The sequence below is a fragment of the Oncorhynchus keta genome, chromosome 9 (genome assembly GCF_023373465.1).
Source record: "Oncorhynchus keta strain PuntledgeMale-10-30-2019 chromosome 9, Oket_V2, whole genome shotgun sequence".
Lineage (NCBI taxonomy): Eukaryota > Metazoa > Chordata > Actinopteri > Salmoniformes > Salmonidae > Oncorhynchus > Oncorhynchus keta.
Window position 1 is genome coordinate 32,315,677 of NC_068429.1, and position 18,565 is coordinate 32,334,241.

The 18,565-nt window shown below is 42.3% G+C and overlaps 1 protein-coding gene across 3 annotated transcripts in view; it reads left to right on the plus strand.

Annotated features, from left to right (window-relative positions):
• LOC118387570 (colorectal mutant cancer protein) overlaps positions 1-17,973 on the plus strand; it is a 125,066-nt gene extending 107,093 nt beyond the window's left edge. For all 3 annotated transcript variants that reach the window (XM_035776056.2, XM_035776057.2, XM_035776058.2), the window contains 7 exons: positions 594-694; positions 3,945-4,128; positions 7,662-7,896; positions 8,506-8,718; positions 11,381-11,472; positions 15,216-15,338; positions 15,822-17,973. In XM_035776056.2, coding sequence (XP_035631949.1) covers positions 594-694; positions 3,945-4,128; positions 7,662-7,896; positions 8,506-8,718; positions 11,381-11,472; positions 15,216-15,338; positions 15,822-16,002 — 1,129 coding nt within the window. In that variant the 3' untranslated portion in view covers positions 16,003-17,973. The remainder of the gene's footprint in view (positions 1-593; positions 695-3,944; positions 4,129-7,661; positions 7,897-8,505; positions 8,719-11,380; positions 11,473-15,215; positions 15,339-15,821) is intronic.
• Positions 17,974-18,565: the final 592 nt, after the last annotated feature.

An 18,565-nucleotide genomic window follows, 5' to 3' on the forward strand; every position in this document is an offset into this window, starting at 1 on the left:
GAAAATAACTTAGAGATGTTAAATGTTTAAATTGAATGCAGGCTTCAGACTTCCTCTGTGGATGAATGACACGTTTTTAGGCTTAATAGTTAATTACCCTAGCTCTCTCTGTATTTGTTTGGAGAAAAGGTGGATTTTTTCCTGATGTGTAATCATTACCTGATTAAACGATAGTGCCTCTCTGTTTTTCTTCCATCCCCGGGCCCCAGGCAAACACACACGCGCTATGATGACTGTAGTTAAATAGACATCAGCACCTCTCGGCCGCGTTCCTTTTGAACACGATGAAAGGGCAACACAGAGGAAGGATAAGTGGAAGCGAGAGGCCTCCACATTCCTCGTGTGCGTGAGAGAGCGCGAGAAAGAGGGAGAGAGAGCTTATGTGCGTTCTCATTTAGTAGTGCAAATAGGTTGTGTTTTCTGTCAGTCAGTGTATAGAGGCCTTTGAGCTACTGTGTGTGTGTGTGTGTGTGTGTGTGTGTGTGTGTGTGTGTGTGTGTGTGTGTGTGTGTGTGTGTGTGTGTGTGTGTGTGTGTGTGTGTGTGTGTGTGTGTGTGTGTGTGTTAACTGATTTGCATGTGTTCTTTCCTTAGTGAACAGTGTATAGAGGCCTATGAGCTGCTGTTAGCCCTGGCGGAGAGTGAACAGAGCCTGGTACTTGGCCAGTTCAGAGCTGCCGGAGTGGGGACTGTAGGTGAGTCACACTTCGTGCCCACACAGGCTTGTTTGTTCTTTGATCAGTGCTGGTTTGCTCCTCCCTGCATTGAAAGACCCACAGTTGAACTCCTCCAACCAATCAAAGCAAAGAGGCCACCTCCCAAAAACACACACTTCTAATTTATTACTCTTTCACAAACTGCTCCACTCACCCATTTAATTCCTTCACAAACCTCTCCTCCATCACTCCTCTTCCCTATTCACTGCTCTCATCCGCCCATCATAAACATCTATATCCTACTCATTTGTTTCCCTCCTTCGGCTGTTGACAGGTGTCATGTCTTCAGTGAGGCATGTAATGCCTCATGACTCCCTTGTCTCACACACTTCCCCCACTCCCAACCTCACCTTTTCCCCTTCAACACAAAAACACTCTCTCAGAAGAACATCCCCTTAGGGTAAATCCATTTGAATTCAATCACTTTTAGACAGCACCCCTTTTTATTTTAATGAAATCTTCCATACATATTTTTCCCATTGTAGAAGTGCACAGTAAGTTACTTTTTGGAACTGAATGCCAAACTATTCAAGAGATTAAGGTGCTCAAAGTGGACCCATTTTGCATATACCCTACCATAACATGAGACATCCATGTCTTCAGCACTGGAAAAGATAAACGGTTTAATTGTATATAATTTAAAAGCTTACAAACAGGGTTGTCAAACAAAACAAAAAAATCTGGAGAAAAAAATGAAATGTTTCCTCTTTAAAAAAAAATCTCTTTCCACTCACAGCCCTTTCATCCCGTATGTCAGATTTGTCATTGATAGGCGCCTCGCCTACATTGGAACACAGTGCTCAGGTTCTCCTCTTCACAGCGCAGGATCGGTTTTGACTGACATCTGTTATAAACCTGAGCACTGTGTGCGACAAGAAGCCCCCATCCATCCTGCTAATTAGGCTACTTTTGCACATTTTTTGTTGTCTGAGTTAGGATCACACTGTAAATTGAGAGGAGTCGATGTGTTCTGAAAGATGAGACGTTAAGGATTATATTAAATACCGCTTTGATGTCATACAAGCAAACCACACACCCATGAGTCCAAATGTGCACTTCACATTTCCATATTTAAAAACTCATATACTTTTACAGTTCTTCTGTTACAAACATTTCAATTTGGCCCTATCCATATAGGCCCATTTCCACTGGTCTAAGGGGTTAATTAACCTTTAATGCCAATTATTAAGCTGTTGATTTTTATATTTACATACAGTACCAGTCAAAGGTTTGGACACACCTACTCATTCCAGGGTTTAACACATATGGAATCATGTAGTAACCAAAAAATATAACGTCTCCTCCAGGCTGTCTAAAGGCTATTTGACCAAGAAGGAGAGTGATGGAGTGCTGCATCAGATGACCTGGCCTCCACAATCACCCAACCTCAACCCAATTGAGATGGTTTGGGATGAGTCAGACCGCTGAGCAAAGGAAAAGCAGCCAACAAGTGCTCAGCATATGTGGGAACTCCTTCAGGACTGTAGGAAAAGCATTCCAGGTGAAGCTGGTGGAGAGAATGTCAAGAGTGTGTAAAGCTGTCATCAAGGCAAAGGGTGGCTACTTTGAAGAATCTTAAATATAAAATATATTTTGAATGTTTAAAACCTTTTTGGTTACTACATGATTCCATATGTGTTATTTCATAGTTTTAATGTCTTCACTATTATTCTACAATGTTGAAAATAGTAAAAATAAAGAGAAACCCTTGAATCGGTAGGTGTGTCCAAACTTTTGACTGGTACTGTATGTTGTAGCTTAGATCCTATTTTACGTCATCTAAGGTTCTTGTGATGTGACCGCCATTGGTTGAGACACATGCTCTTGAATACCGAGTTGGTGTCATGTTTTGCCTGATGAATGTACTAAAATGGGAATAAAATTGATATGTCAGCTTTCAAATGGTACCACAAAGATGGTTGCAGGTCCACACATAAGAGAATGCTGACTTGAATGGGAATGTCTGTCGTTTTATATTATACTTTCAATCCTCCATAGGAACCCTATTGAAATCATGGAAATATAGATAATAAAATAGACAAACATTTAAGTTGACATTTGACGGTGGGTTGTTGTAGTAATTAGAAGTTACAATTTCAATTCATTTAAAATGTCAGTGATATACCAGCTAAATTGCGGTAGGCCCATTCTATGAATTCTATTTCTATGATTGAAATGACACCCACCCTGCATTCAAGAGCAAGTTTTGTCTCAACTGATGGTGGGAACAACACAAAAACCTCAGATGTGAAATAAGGTCTAAGTTACAACATATGCGAATATGAAAAAAACCCAGAGTTTACATGTTTTTGGCAGCAGGTATCCTAGCGGTTAGAGCATTGGGCCAATTGGGCCAGTAACCGAAAGGTTGCTGGTTTGAATACCCGAGCCGACTGAAATCTGTGCCCTTGAGCAAGGCACTTAACCTTAATTTGCTCCAGGGGCGCCGTACTACTATGGCTGACCCTGTAAAACGACTTATCTGGTGTATGTGACAATATATATGTTTTTATATATATCTTTTGCGGATAATTGACGTTAAATGTAAAAAATTGCAAATTTTATTAAAACATTTTTTTATGAAATAATAAAATAATGTAGTTTGTACAACTTTTAAATGATATCAAACTCAATGGTTTATCTTTTCAAATGATAAAGGCATGGATGTCTCATGGTATGGGGTATGCAAAATGGGTCAACTTTCAACACGAATGTTTTGGTATTCGGGTCCATAAAGTTACTTTCTGTCCACTTCTAAGATGGGATGCTGTAAAAAAGTGATTGAATTCAAATGGATGTGGTGCAGCGGTCTAAGGCACTGCATCTCAGTGCTAGAGGTGGCACTACAGACTCTGGTTCGATCCTGGGCTGTATCACAACCGGCCGTGATCGGGAGTCTCATAGGGCGGCGCACAATTGGCCCAGGGTCATTAGGGGAGGGTTTGGCCAGGGTAGGCCGTCATTGTAAATAAGTATTTGTTCTTAACTGACTTGTCTAGTTAAATAAAGGTTAAATAAAATGTAAATAAACGTATTCATCTAATGCTGACCAACTTTACATATAGTATTTATAGCCTTTTGTAGCCATATTTACATTGTCAGTTTGAATGCTCCATTCGATCATTTTGCTCATATGGCATATCTCATTGGCCTTGTGAGAGCCCTAAAATGACTGAAGCGAATGCAAGTTATTTGACAGTTCTGTCTGTATGTGTGTTTGTGTATGCAGGTGAGCAGTCGGGAGAGGAGAGCATCACTCAGATCCTGAAGAGGGCCCACGACTGCAGGAAGACAGCAGAGAACGCAGCCAAGGATCTGCTGGGCAGGCTGGACGGTAGCTGTGGAGCTGCATTCGCTGTGACCGGCTGCAGCGTTCAACCATGGGAGAGCCTGTCCTCCAATAGTCACACTAGGTTTGTGTGTAAATGTGCATGTGTGTGTGTATGTGTGTAGAGTGTCTTCTAGCAGCTGTGTGTGTGTGTGTGTGTGGTGTGTGTACTTGTTTGAGAATGTCTGCACATTGGTAATTATCCCATGTGCAATATGTGTTTAACTCACCAATGCATTCTTGTTTCTTTTCTATGAGAATCTTTCTAGTTCATTACCTATATGGCAATCCATCCCCTAAATATTCTGTATTGAAACATAATTGAGGCCAACCCTCTGCTCACGTGCCCATGACAGCTCAGGCAAGGAAGCTGCTCCCTAAACAAATCATTAATCTACAGCCACTGCTCTGGGAGAGAGAAGACAAGACATTCATATGTGGCTCACATGTTCAGGAGCACAGCAGACAATTGACAATTAATGTAGGAGATGAGAGTCCACGGTGCTGTGCTGTCAGACCAGTACACTGACGGACATTCCCTATGCTGGATCCACATCACTGATCCCACGAACGCACACACGCACAGCAGGGAATCACACGCTGGCTTTTTAGTCATAGACACAAATTCATAATAAAATCTTTCCCTCCCTCACACATGTACGTACATACAGTTCATTCGGCAAGTTTTCAGACCCTGCAACTTTTTCCACATTTTGTTACATTACAGCCTTATTCTAAAATGGATGAAATAAAAACATGACCTCGTCAATCTACACACAATACCCCATAATGAAGAAACTTGGTTTTTAGATTTTTTTGCAAATGTATTCAAAATAAAAAAACAGATCACCTAATTTACAAGTCGGATGTTTACATACACTTAGACTGGAGTCATTAAAACTCGTTTTTCAGCTACTCCACACATTTCTTGTTAACAAACTATAGCTTTGGCAAGATGGTTAGGACATCTACTTTGTGCATGACACAAGTCATTTTTCCAAGAATTGTTTACAGACATGTTATTTAACTTATAATTCACTGTATCATAATTCCAGTGCGTCAGAAGTTGACTGTGCCTTTAAACAGCTTGGACAATTCCAGAAAATGGCTTTAGAAGCTTCTGATGGGCTACCTGACATCATTTGAGTCATTTGGAGGTGTACCTGTGGATGTATTTCAAGGCCTACCTTCAAACTCAATGCCTCTTTGCTTGACATCATAGGAAAATCAAAAGAAATCAGCCAAAACCTCAGAAAAACAATTGTAGACCTCCACAAGTCTGGTTCATCCTTGGAAGCAATTTCCAAACGCCTGAATGTACCACGTTCATCTGTACAAACAATAGTACGCAAGTATAAACACCATGGGACCACGCAGCCGACATACTGCTCAGGAAGGAGACGCATTCTGTCTCCTAGAGATGAAACTATTTTGGTGCGAAAAGTGCAAATCATTCCCAGAACAAACAGCAAAAAACCCTGTGAAGATGCTGGAGGAAACAGATACAATCTATATCCACAGTAAAATGAGTCCTATATCGACATACCCTGAACGGCCACTCAGCAAGGAAGAAGCCACTGCTCCAAAACCGCCATAAAAAAAGCCAGACTACAGTTTGCAACTGTACATGGGGACAAAGATCGTACTTTTTGGAGAAATCTCCTCTGGTCTGATGTAAAAAAAAAATAAAAAAAATAGAACTGGCCATAATGTTTGGAGGATAAAGGGGGAGGCTTGCAAGCCAAGGAACACCATCCCAACTGTGAAGCACGGGGGTGGCAGCATCATGTTCATGTTATGGGGGTGCTTTGCTGCAGGAGGGACTGGTGCAGTTCACAAAGTAGATGGCATCATTAGTACGAAAAATTATGTGGATACATTGAAGCAACATCTCAAGACATCAGTCAGGAAGTTAAAGCTTGGTCGCAAATGGGTCTTCCACATACACAATGACCCCAAGCATACTTCCAAAGTTGTGGCAAAATGGCTTAAGGACAACAAAGTCAAGGTATTGGAGTGGTCATCACAAAGTCCTGACCTCAATCCTATAGAATATTTGTGGGCAGAACTGAACAAGCGTATATGCGAGCAAGGAGGCCCACAACACTGACTCAGTTACAACAGCTCTGTCAGGAGGAATGGGCCAAAATTCACCCAACCTATTGTGGGAAGCTTGTGGAAGGCTACTCGAAACGTTAGACACAAGTTAAACAATTTGAAGGCAATGCTACCAAATACTAATTGAGTGTATGTAAACTTCTAACCCACTGGGAATGTGATGAAAGAAATAAAAGCTGAAATAAATCATTCTCTCTACTATTATTCTGACATTTCACATTCTTAAAATAAAGTGGTGATCCTATCTGACCTAAGACAGGGAATTTTTACTACGATTAAATGTCAGGAATTGTGAAAAACTGAGTTTAATTGTATTTGGCTAAGGTGTATGGAACTTCCGACTTCAACTGTACTTAAGTATTCAGCCCCTTTGCTATGAGACTCGTAATTGAGCTCAGGTGCGTCCTGTTTCCATTGATCATCCTTGAGATGTTTCTACAACTTGATTGGAGTCCACCTGTGGTAAATTCAATTGATTGGAGATGATTTGGAAAGGCACACACTTGTCTATATACAGTGCCTTGCGAAAGTATTTGGCCCCCTTGAACTTTGCGACCTTTTGCCACATTTCAGGCTTCAAACATAAAGATATAAAACTGTATTTTTTTGTGAAGAATCAACAACAAGTGGGACACAATCATGAAGTGTAACGACATTTATTGGATATTTCAAACTTTTTTAACAAATCAAAAACTGAAAAATTGGGCGTGCAAAATTATTCAGCCCCTTTACTTTCAGTGCAGCAAACTCTCTCCAGAAGTTCAGTGAGGATCTCTGAATGATCCAATGTTGACCTAAATGACTAATGATGATAAATACAATCCACCTGTGTGTAATCAAGTCTCCGTATAAATGCACCTGCACTGTGATAGTCTCAGAGGTCCGTTAAAAGCTTGTAGCGTCATACTCAAGAAGACTTGAGGCTGTAATCGCTGCCAAAGGTACTTCAACAAAGTACAGAGTAAAGGGTCTGAATACTTATGTTAATGTGATATTTCATACATTTTCAAAAATGTATTTTTGCTTTGTCATAATGGGTGTAGAATGATGAGTGGGAAAAACGATGTAATCAATTTTAGAATAAGGCTGTAACGCATCAAAATGTGGAAGAAGTCAAGAGGTCTGAATACTTTCCGAATGCACTGTATCTGCGTAGACACATATATCTTAGTTCTTAGTTAACAGATTTGAGGCTGATTGACAATAATAAAGAGTTGTTTTGCAAACATGTGTCCAACCAGGTTACTATAGTTTGGTATCAGTCTTTAGCTGGATTTCTACACAGTGCTTGGTGACTTAATTTCTCCATGTGTCAGACTTGCTTTGGCTTAAATCTGCCCATAAGGCACAGATCTAGGAACAGTTTAGCCTCTCTAATTCTGATGTTAACTGTTCAGGGGGATATAAAGGCTAGATTCTAGATGCTACAGCTATCATCCAACAGTGCATAATGTTATGATACTAACTCTCATCTCTACCTGTGTGTGCGTGCATGCGTAGCACCACCAGTTCCACGGCCAGCTCATGCGACACTGACTTCTCCAGGGAGGACGAGCAGCGGCTGAAGGACTACGTGCAGCAGCTGAAGAATGACCGCGCGGCGGTCAAACTGACCATGCTGGAGCTGGAGAGCGTTCACGTCGACCCCCTAAGCCTGGAGATCAAGCCCCGGGGAGACACACACAGGCTGGACCTGGAGAATGCTGTGCTGATGCAGGAGCTCATGGCCATGAAGGTGAGCGAGCGAGGGAGGGAGGGAGAGAAGGGAGAGAGAGAGAGAGCATATACGTAGGCTTGTATGAATAAACACACAAAATGAACCCTTCAGTTAGTTAGTTAGAATCTGACACTTTGTCCCCACAGTCCTCCTATTTTAATGACATGAAAACCTAGTCCTCATGTCCTCCCCTGACCTTGGCGATCCGTCGGGTTGATAGGATCTTGTGGTGATGGCTCCACAGGAATAGGATTACACTTCCCCTCTGAAATACTAAAGATTGAAACACTCTCACCTCACCATGGATGGCTGAACGTTCTCTAAACAAGATGACTTGCATCAGAACTGTCCCTGTTTGACATTGACTTGCACATTATTTAGTGTTGTGGTGACATTGATAATTCCATGGCCTTCATTCTGCTATTGGCTGTACTGTGCACCATCAACTCTCTTCACTTAACCATGACTGTAGTTAATCCCTCCCTCCTTTTCTTCCTTCCTTCCCTCCTTTATATACTTCTTTCCTCCCTCCATCAGAATAATTTGTGGCTTGTGTATATTAACCTGTTTAATCCTTTCTTTCCTTGTGTTTGTTAAGCCTTTCTTTCTCTCCCTCCTCCCCCTCAGGAGGAGATGGCGGAGCTGAAGGCCCAGCTCTACCTGCTGGAGAAGGAGAAGAAGGCGGTGGAGCTGCTGCTGAGCACGCGGGAGGCCCAGGAACAGGCCTACCTGGTGCACATCGAGCACCTCAAGGCTGAGGTGGAGGAGCAGCAGGAGCAGCGCAGGAGATCCCTCGGCTCCACTGGGAGTGGTAGTAAAGACAAGAGCCAAGCCGCCAAGGTGAAGGGACAACACACACTCATACACACACACAATAATTCACCTCAAACAACCCCCCAGCGCTAACAGGGACAAGTGCCAGGTTGAGGGTGCGCCCACATTTACGCCCTCAATTCTCGACCTCGAAGTAGACCTCTTCCACCTCACCGAAAACCCTAGCCCCAAACAGCCCTAGCCCCAAACAGGTCTACCGCAGAGCCACAGAACAGGGTTTAGGCTTGGATTGAGATTGAGACTTGTAGACCGACCTTATAGACAGTGTCTCTCCTGTACACAGCAGCACTCACTCTGACCCAGTCAGTCACATGAAATATTGAAGAGGCTCTCTGCTCTCTTTGCAGTAGTCTCTCTGTCACACGCACACACACACACACACACACACACACACACACACACACACACACACACACACACACACACACACACACACACACACACACACACACACACACACACACACACACACTTTGTCAGTCTGTATGTATTGGGCTGCTGGGATGAATGGTGTTTGAGCCCCCATAGTCAACAGTCCTGAAGCTGTGAGGAGCTGTCACTCTGAACGGTTGGCGCACTAGTACCCCCGTTAGTGAGAATCTCCTCTGTGAGAAAGCGGCCTCTACTCTACTCCTAAAATAATTGGAGTCTTTCTTATTCTGTTGGGGTTTTCTTCTGGGGAGCTGTCCGTCATTCACTCTGAGCTGGGGCCCTAGAGACGGGGACACCGTGTGTCTGTGAGAGTCCTACTGTCTACACAGAGTGACAGAAATAAAAAGAAAAGACCTGCAGAGGGAGAGAGGAGAAAGGGAGAGTTTAGGAAAGGACTATTGAGAGGAAGGAAAAGTATAGAAGGGGGAGAGGAGAGAGAAGCGAAGGAAGGAAGGCAAACTAAGATAAAGACTGAGTACTACTGTACTGCGTAACATGAACTGACAAAAGGAGGATAAGAAAATGGGAGGAGTGGGTGAGAAAGTAGACAAAGGGGAGGACTTACAGAGTCTGAACTATCGAAGACTTTTACCTGAACTCCAAAAGGTCTGGGAGGTCAATTCCATATCAGAGTGCTAAGCCCCGCACACCATCCCTGCGCTGGTCTTCTCTACCCATTTCTTTAATCCAGATAGATAGAGATCAGCTGTCTGTGGGTTGCCAAGATTAAGAAAGGGAGAACACAGGTGTGCTTTTCTCTGATCACAGCCTTGAGCTTCCAATGCTGGTGGCACTACATTAACCTTATAATCCACTGGATACGATAACAGTGTCCTTCCATATGTGAACACATGCACTTCACATCTCTTGGCATGTAGACACACACACCTCTATGTATGCACACACACCTCTCCATCTGTATTCACACACACATAACATATACCCCCCCACTCCCTGCTATCACGGTAGCTCCTTTGGTTCAATAAAGCTTAATCCTCGGTTGCTAGGAGCAACCGGCATTGAAGATGCCAATCACAGGACCATCTGTAAATGAAGGTGCTTTTCAGAGTGAATGCCAGAGCAGCAGCTATTATTGCCTTTCACCCTTCTCTGTCCTTTTCAAACCAGCCACCTTTTACATCTACAGATCAGTTCTCATTGTTAGGGTCTAGAAATGGCCTGCTTGATTGGATCTCGCACACTGGGAACACTAATAGGCACACACACCTCCTGCTGTGGGAGAGTATACTTGCACACACACACACACACACACACACACACACACACACACACACACACACACACACACACACACACACACACACACACACACACACACACACACACACCATCATTCCACTCTGTCAGAGCCATTCATCATGCACACACAAACACTGCAAGCCCAATCAAGCATAGTTCACACAGCAAAGGCTATTCCCCAACACACACACCAACAAAACACTAACCAGCATCTCCCAGTATCTTCCCCTCCTCCCTGGTCTCTTCCCATATCCATTTCTCCACTAGCTTTAATGGAAGCCATGTTCCAATATCTATCAACAGCCCTATAATAAAATCAGGCTAGCAGCATAGCAGGCCCTGAAAGTATGACAGCATACCTGTAACTCGATAAGTCATGTAGCATGCTAAATGAATGCTCTGACATGCTAGTCCGTTGTGAATCAGGCTGTATTGTTCTGTAGTCCAGGTGTAGGGAAAATACACTGGGATAATAGGTTGAAGTGGTAGTGCTGCCACCTCATGAACCGGGTGTGCATGTAACAGCTTGAGGTAAACGTTGCGCCTAACCACAGATCTAGGATCAGATTACCCTCTCCAAATCATAACGTCAACCAGTATGTTGAGACATGCAGAGCTGACCTTAGATCACTGTCTTTAGAGGCAACTCATCCTTCTCTGGCAGGTCTGAGAGGGAATGTCCTGCGGAGTAATCAGTGTTTTGGAATTGGCGACATGGACTTGGTTTATTAATGTGATTTAGTTATATGGCTGGTTATGTAATGGTGTCTTGAGCTCTTTTCCTTGTTCTGTTGTGTGTTATGGTACTGAATTAGAGTGATTGAGGCCAATGTTAACTTGATCACTGTAAGTCTTGTATCTGTAGGCAGCCGAATCACCTCAGCCCATCACGTCACCAGGCCTGGTCTGAGAATGGTCATTAGTAGCACTGTGGGGTTGTAGACCTGCTCCTCCTCATAGAAATGTTATGTTCCAGGATTGTGGAGACCCTCCGGCGATCAGCTTGTCAGATCTGAGGACACTTAATGACAGCGACCTGGCAGCAGAGCTCACCAGCGCACTGAGACGGTAAGAAACCCAACACACTGTGTGTGTGTGTGGTTTTTGTTTTTGTTTTTACTATCCTTGTGGGGAACATAAGTCCTCATAGGAATAGTAAAACAATGAAGATTCGGAGACATTTCACCAGTCCCCACAATGAAAAATGCTATTTTAGGTGTTAGGTTTAGGGTTAGGGTTAGGGAAAATAGGATATTATTTGGAATCAATTATTTCGTCCCCATAATGATAGTAAAACAAACGTGTGTGTGTGTGTGTGTGTGTGTGTGTGTGTGTGTGTGTGTGTGTGTGTGTGTGTGTGTGTGTGTGTGTGTGTGTGTGTGTGTGTGTGTGTGTGTGTGTGTGTGTGTGTGTGTGTGTGTGTGTGTGTGTGTGAGACCTGGGATAACTATAATTCTAGCTATGCTTTGTGTAAATATTTTTGTTTTCTTTTCAGGGGAACAAATAGTTGTAGTCACCTCCAAAGTAACTATCTGAATACAGATCTGAGAAAGCAAATACTTTTTTGTTTAAATAAATGAATACAGATACAGATCACTCTGCCATTTCCTGGTTGCTAAAATTCTAATAGTTTGCCGAATAACAGTTTGTGACAAAACAAGTAAGTATAGTGTAGAGAATCATTGTACCATCTAAACCGCTGTGAAATACATTTTCCAGAACCAAAACTATAGTATTTTCTACAGTTTGAAACCCAAAAGTAAGCGCAGGAAATAGTGCACATAGAACAGATCTACCACTTCTTATACTTGCTTTCAATGAGTGACACATCTATAACACATATTTCTATGTGCATTTGGTCGAGTTTCCCAAAAAGTTACATATGGCAGTTTTAAAGGAAGTGACGACTTTTCTGAAATTATTGAATTGGCTGCCTTCAACTAATGTCAGGGCTGTATCTGGAACTGCATGTTGAATATGGAAATAGAATGAATAGAGCACACATAATTGCATACTATTCCAATCTATCTGACAGTCATATTTGATCTACACAATACATTTCCATCAGAAAGAATTGTAAATGTCCATTCTCCTGAATGTCCATTGCCCCAGGTGTACATAATTAAGTCAAAGCAATTATATTTTGTACAGATAAGTATAAATAACTTGTATTGCTCAACTACTGTATGACTCTTTCAACATGCCACTGAAAAGGTAGAATGCTGTAATACATTATATGATACCTGTAAATACTGCAGAGTAATTCAAATACATTTGCAAACATTGCAAACAGCAAGTTGAACACTGAGCAAAAACAAATTCCAACCTCTTTGTCGTTCTGAGGGTAAGTGTTCTTGTTTCAAACACACTTTATACCATTTTTATTTTTTATTTAACCCTTATTTAACTAGGCAAGTCAGTTAAGAACAAATTCTTATTTACTATGACGGCCCAGAATACAAACTAGCATGATTTTCCACCTACCTTGGCTATAGTTGATTCAAGAAGGCAGTTTGGGGATATTTAGTTTCCTTTCGACACTTAATAGCCATATTTTGTTACTGTTAGCTTTCTCAGTAACACTTAACATGAAACTGTTCTTGTGCCTGTGTAATAAAATGGTAATTACATAAGGAACAACATTTTATTAGCATGTTGTTGCATTATAACTTGGGAATTGCATTTTAAGGACCTGGATGTCAAGTGTTACTGTATTGCCTTATGTCTCACTCATTATGAAAATACACTGCTCCAAAAAAATAAAGGGAACACTAAAATAACACACCCTAGATCTGAATTCTTTACATAGTTGAATGTGCTGACAACAAAATCACACAAAAATGATCAATGGAAATCACATTTATCAACCCGTGGAGGTCTGGATTTGGAGTCACACTCAAAATTAAAGTGGTAAACCACACTACAGGCTGATCCAAATTTGATGTAATGTCCTTAAACCAAGTCAAAATGAGGCTCACTGTGTGTGTGTGGCCTCCACGTGCCTGTATGACCTCCCTACAACGCCTGGGCATGCTCCTGATGAGGTGGCGGATGGTCTCCTGAGGGATCTCCTCCCACACCTGGACTAAAGCATCCGCCAACTCCTGGACAGTCCGTGGTGCAACCAGTTGGTGGATGGAGCGAGACATGATGTCCCAGATGTGCTCAATTGGATTCAGGTCTGGGTAACGGGCGGGCCAGTCCATAGCATCAATGCCTTCCTCATGCAGGAACTGCTGACACACTCCAGCCACATGGGGTCCAGCATTGTCTTGCATTAGGAGGAACCCAGGGCCAACCGCACCAGCATATGGTCTCACAAGGGGTCTGAGGATCTCATCTCGGTACCTAATGGCAGTCAGGCTACCTCTGGCGAGCACATGGAGAGCTGTGCGGCCCCACCAAAGAAATGCCACCCCACACCATGACTGACCCACCGCCAAACCGGTCATGCTGGAGGATGTTGCAGGCAGCAGAACATTCTCCACAGCGTCTCCAGACTGTCACGTCTGTCACATGTGCTCAGTGTGAACCTGCTTTCAGCTGTCAAGAGCACAGGGCGCCAGTGGCGAATTTGCCAATCTTGGTGTTCTCTGGCAAATGCCAAACACCCTGCACAGTGTTGGGCTGTAAGCATAACCCCCACCTGTGGACGTCGGGCCCTCATACCACCCTCATGGTGTCTGTTTCTGACCGTTTGAGCAGACACATGCACATTTGTGGCCTGCTGGAGGTCATTTTGCAGGGCTCTGGCAGTGCTCCTCCTGCTCCTCCTTGCACAAAGGCGGAAGTAGCGGTCCTGCTGCTGGGTTGTTGCCCTCCTATGGCCTCCTCCACGTCTCCTGATGTACTGGCCTGTCTCCTGGTAGCGCCTCCATGCTCTGGACACTACGCTGACAGACACTGCAAACCTTCTTGCTACAGCTCGCATTGATGTGTCATCCTGGATGAGCTGCACTACCTGAGCCACTTGTGTGGTTTGTAGACTCCGTCTCATGCTACCACTAGAGTGAAAGCACCGCCAGCATTCAAAAGTGACCAAAACATCAGCCAGGAAGCATAGGAACTGAGAAGTGGTCTGTGGTCCCCACCTGCAGAACCACTCCTTTATTGGGGGTGTCTTGCTAAATGCCTATAATTTCCACCTGTTGTCTATTCCATTTGCACAACAGCATGGGAAATGTATTGTCAATCAGTGTTGCTTCCTACGTGGACAGTTTGATTTCACAGAAGTGTGATTGACTTGGAGCTACATTGTGTTGTTTAAGTATTCCCTTTATTTTTTTGAGCAGTGTATATTTGTTAGTCATTTTGAAGCTGCAAAAGTGGTCTACTCGAATGATGAGGGGATTCCATGTCCCTCATGTATTTAATTATAGGCTGTATTAAGATTCATATCTACGAGCCCTCCAAACCATGTGCTTTTGATCGTATATATTTAGACTAATTCAACAAACTGTTGTAGTTATTGGTTCTTCATCAAATATTTGGCAGCCATCACATAAATATTTGTTTCTTTTCAAATAATGTGCATATATTCACATCTTTTCAAATAATGTGCATATATTCACATACCTTCAAATATTATTTTGTTTACTTTAAAATGTTATTTGTTTTTCTGAGACCTGTATTTGAATATCAAATAAAATAGTTGCCTTTTAGTTGAAACCCTACATAAACTGCTGTATATTCGACTACCTTGAGTATTTAAAAAGTTATATTTTCAAGTAAATGAGAAAAATACAACTATTTTCTGCCTAGGTCTGGTGTGTGTGTCTTCCTGACTCATCCCGTGTGTCTGTGTTTTTCAGAGAGAAGAAGCTGAAGGGGCGTGTCCAGGAGCTGGTGGCAGCGCTGGAGAGACTAACCAAGAGCAGCGAGGTCCGCCACCAGCAGAGTGCCGAGTTCGTCAACGACCTCAAACGGGCCAACAGGTAACCACGACAACACACACAGGAGGGGAGGAAATATGTTTAGTGACTAAAAGTGGAAATGTTTATTGTTATTAAGACTTAATTGTGTGCGTGTGGGGGTGGGGGGGGTTGTTTATGACTACCAATAGTTAAAGAATGAAAAGGTTTGGGAAAAATGAATACAGTTCAGTTCAGACCCTTTTTATTTGTTTTACTGGAATTGTTTTGTTTTGTAATACAGCATTGCCATCTAGTGGGAAAGGGGGTGAATTGATATAGAACAGCACTATTCTTTATGGGATTGCATCAACACAATTTTCCTCCTAAACACATTCAAATTAATTACTACATTTCACTATTTCACTTTCACTGCAACCCCTCAGCACCTCTTTCTCTGTGACTGAACTCACCAAATCAGAACCAACTGAAGCCAATCCATCCATCTGTCTGTCTGCATTGTCCTGTCGAGCCATTTGACTCTCTTTTTTCTCTCTAACTCTCTAGTAACCTGGTGGCAGCATACGAGAAGGCCAAGAAGAAGCACCAGGGCAAGCTGAAAAAGCTGGAGGCTCAAATGATGGCCATGGTGGAGCGCCACGAGACCCACGTCCGCATGCTCAAACAACGCATCGCCCTGCTGGAGGAGGAGAACTCACGGCCACACACCAATGAGACGTCCCTATGAGAACTCACCAGACGTCTCTATGAGAACTCACCAGACATCACTATGACCACTCACTGGACATCACTATGAGATCTCACAAGAATACATGGCAATGAGAGACATCACTATGAGATCTCACAAGAACTCACTAGGAGAACTCAAAGCTCCACACCAACAGGACCTCCGTGTGAGCATTATTATGGGCGGTTGGAGGAGGGGACGAGGGAGAGGAAAGACTGATGTGTGTTGAGAATGTAACCCTTTCCTACCAACCCAGAGATACCCTGCCGTCCTATTGGGCACATACACGTGGGGGAGGACACTGCGGTGATAGCTGCGAGGTCATTGGCCAGCTGATGGACTGGTAGAACTGCCAGGACCTATCAGAGTTGACGCTACAAATGAACACTACTCTATCAATCATCTCTGGAGAACAACACGTAATCATAATGTACTTTTTTTGAAAGCACTACTATCCTTACTGGCAAATTATTTGCTATTATGTCTCCCACTTTATTTCATATGTTTATGGTAGTCTTTAGTAGCCTTTTTGTTATCTCAAGGTTTGACTGCAAATTATTTTGGAAATATTTTAGATCGGTGTCATTTAAAGTTATTCCTTTTTGTTGCCATTTGGCACTATTTTGAGCGATTCCCTTTTTAAGGAATTCCATTCTCTCAGCTCTACTTAACAACTTCACAGTTTTCAGTCTACAATGTACACTCTGCCATAGTGAAGACTCACTGAACACAAGGGCTCTATTCACTCAAACCTTTCACTGGGTTTGACGTCTGAATATGTCAAAAACATAATTCTTCTTGCACTGTCATTTGAATTGTCACACAGGTAACAATGTTGTCTTTGATGTAACTGGCAAGCCTGCTTCCCAGATGGGGATAGGGCCCTAAGTCAATACCTCACAGTGTGCAAAATGTCCTTCCAATATGTATGGCAGTGTTTCAGCACGGGCCTTGAACTGTACAGCAGTGAATCAATCGCAAAATACTGTAGTAGGTGTGTGCATTGAGGGGAGATAACAATAGGGTTTTAAGTGTGTGTGTGTGAGAGAGAATGTTTGAGACAGAGATACAAGATTATGCCTTGTCATCCCCTTCATACACACAGTTGTTGTACACACAAACATCCTTTCCAGTCACAGCACTTTTCACTTCCCGCTGGATAATATCACCACATTGCCTTGTTGAGGACTCTTTGTTTTTCTGCAAGACTTAAACCTGCAAGACCTGTTAACCAATGGCTGCTCCACTTTCTCTGGACGAGGGAACCACATTACTATTCTATAGCAATCTGAGATGCTGCATTCTCCCACTCTACCTGACTGCTATATCGTTCAACATACTGTATCTACAAGTATACTTAAGCAGGGACAGACTGGTACCCAAATGACACCCATGTTTCTAGATAACCCTCAATAGCCTGGTATACAGACATTTTAATGAGGCAGGGGTGGGTCAATTGCATATAAATTCCATGTAATTTATTCATGGAAATTGTATTTGACAATATTTTTGCTTCGATTCATTAACCAAATGTCCTTTTCATTCCTTGAGTTTCAATGTATTTACCCCAGTCCTGCTATTTGGTAAGACCCACAGCATATGAAAGCAAGCACTGGCATGTAGACTATTAGTGTAGTAGTGATGTCATTTCCTCTTAATAAACTGATTATAATATTACTTATCACGCAAATACCTGTATTCTGTTTCTGTTGCGCATCTCGACCAGACCACACTCAGGTGAATCTGGGGAATAATCCAGTTGAGTGGGTGGTCTCACCTTCTGTTCTGTGAATGAGACGAGGGGTTAGAGGGGTGGGGGGTTTAAGAAAGGAGGGTTGGCAAACTAATGACCTTATTTGCACAGATATGTTTTGTAATCAAATCTTGGCAATCATTGTTTTGTTGGTTTTAATACAGATAGTATTTGTTTATATTATAAAGTAATAAACCAATTTTAAAGTAAAATGCCAATTGAGTGCTTCTCTGTTTTTCTTATGCTACAATAACGCCTGTCACGCAAACCAGCATTGATACATTCAGAAGACCAGGTTTAAAGTATCATTTTAAAAAACATGTCTGTCTGTATTACGAGACTACTCGATTTTTAGTAATGTACAACTTATTTCTCACTTACAATTATTCTTTGGAACGCTACTTCTCTTACACCATTTAAGCTAGAAACGCCATTTAAACGTAAAAACGTGTAGACTGGTCAGGAACATTTTTATATCTTTTATACTTTTTTAACTATTAATTTTTTTGTCCATCTTTCCTCCATCCACTTATAGGATTTATTCAGCATTCTAAAGGCCCCATTGTTACAAACTTCCAACATTCTATTCACAGTAACAATGTAACTTTTGACAAAGATCAGCTACTTTGACCACTTTCCCAACAATTTAGTCAAGAACGTATAAAATCTTTGTCTACTTCTCTGCTATTGACATCTGAAATCAGAACCAAATTATCTTCTACAAATCAAGAAGTAAAGCTGTTTTAGAACCGCATCAACTCGTTTCATTAAGCTAACTTCCCTATGTTGAATATAACTGGAACTTTGAAA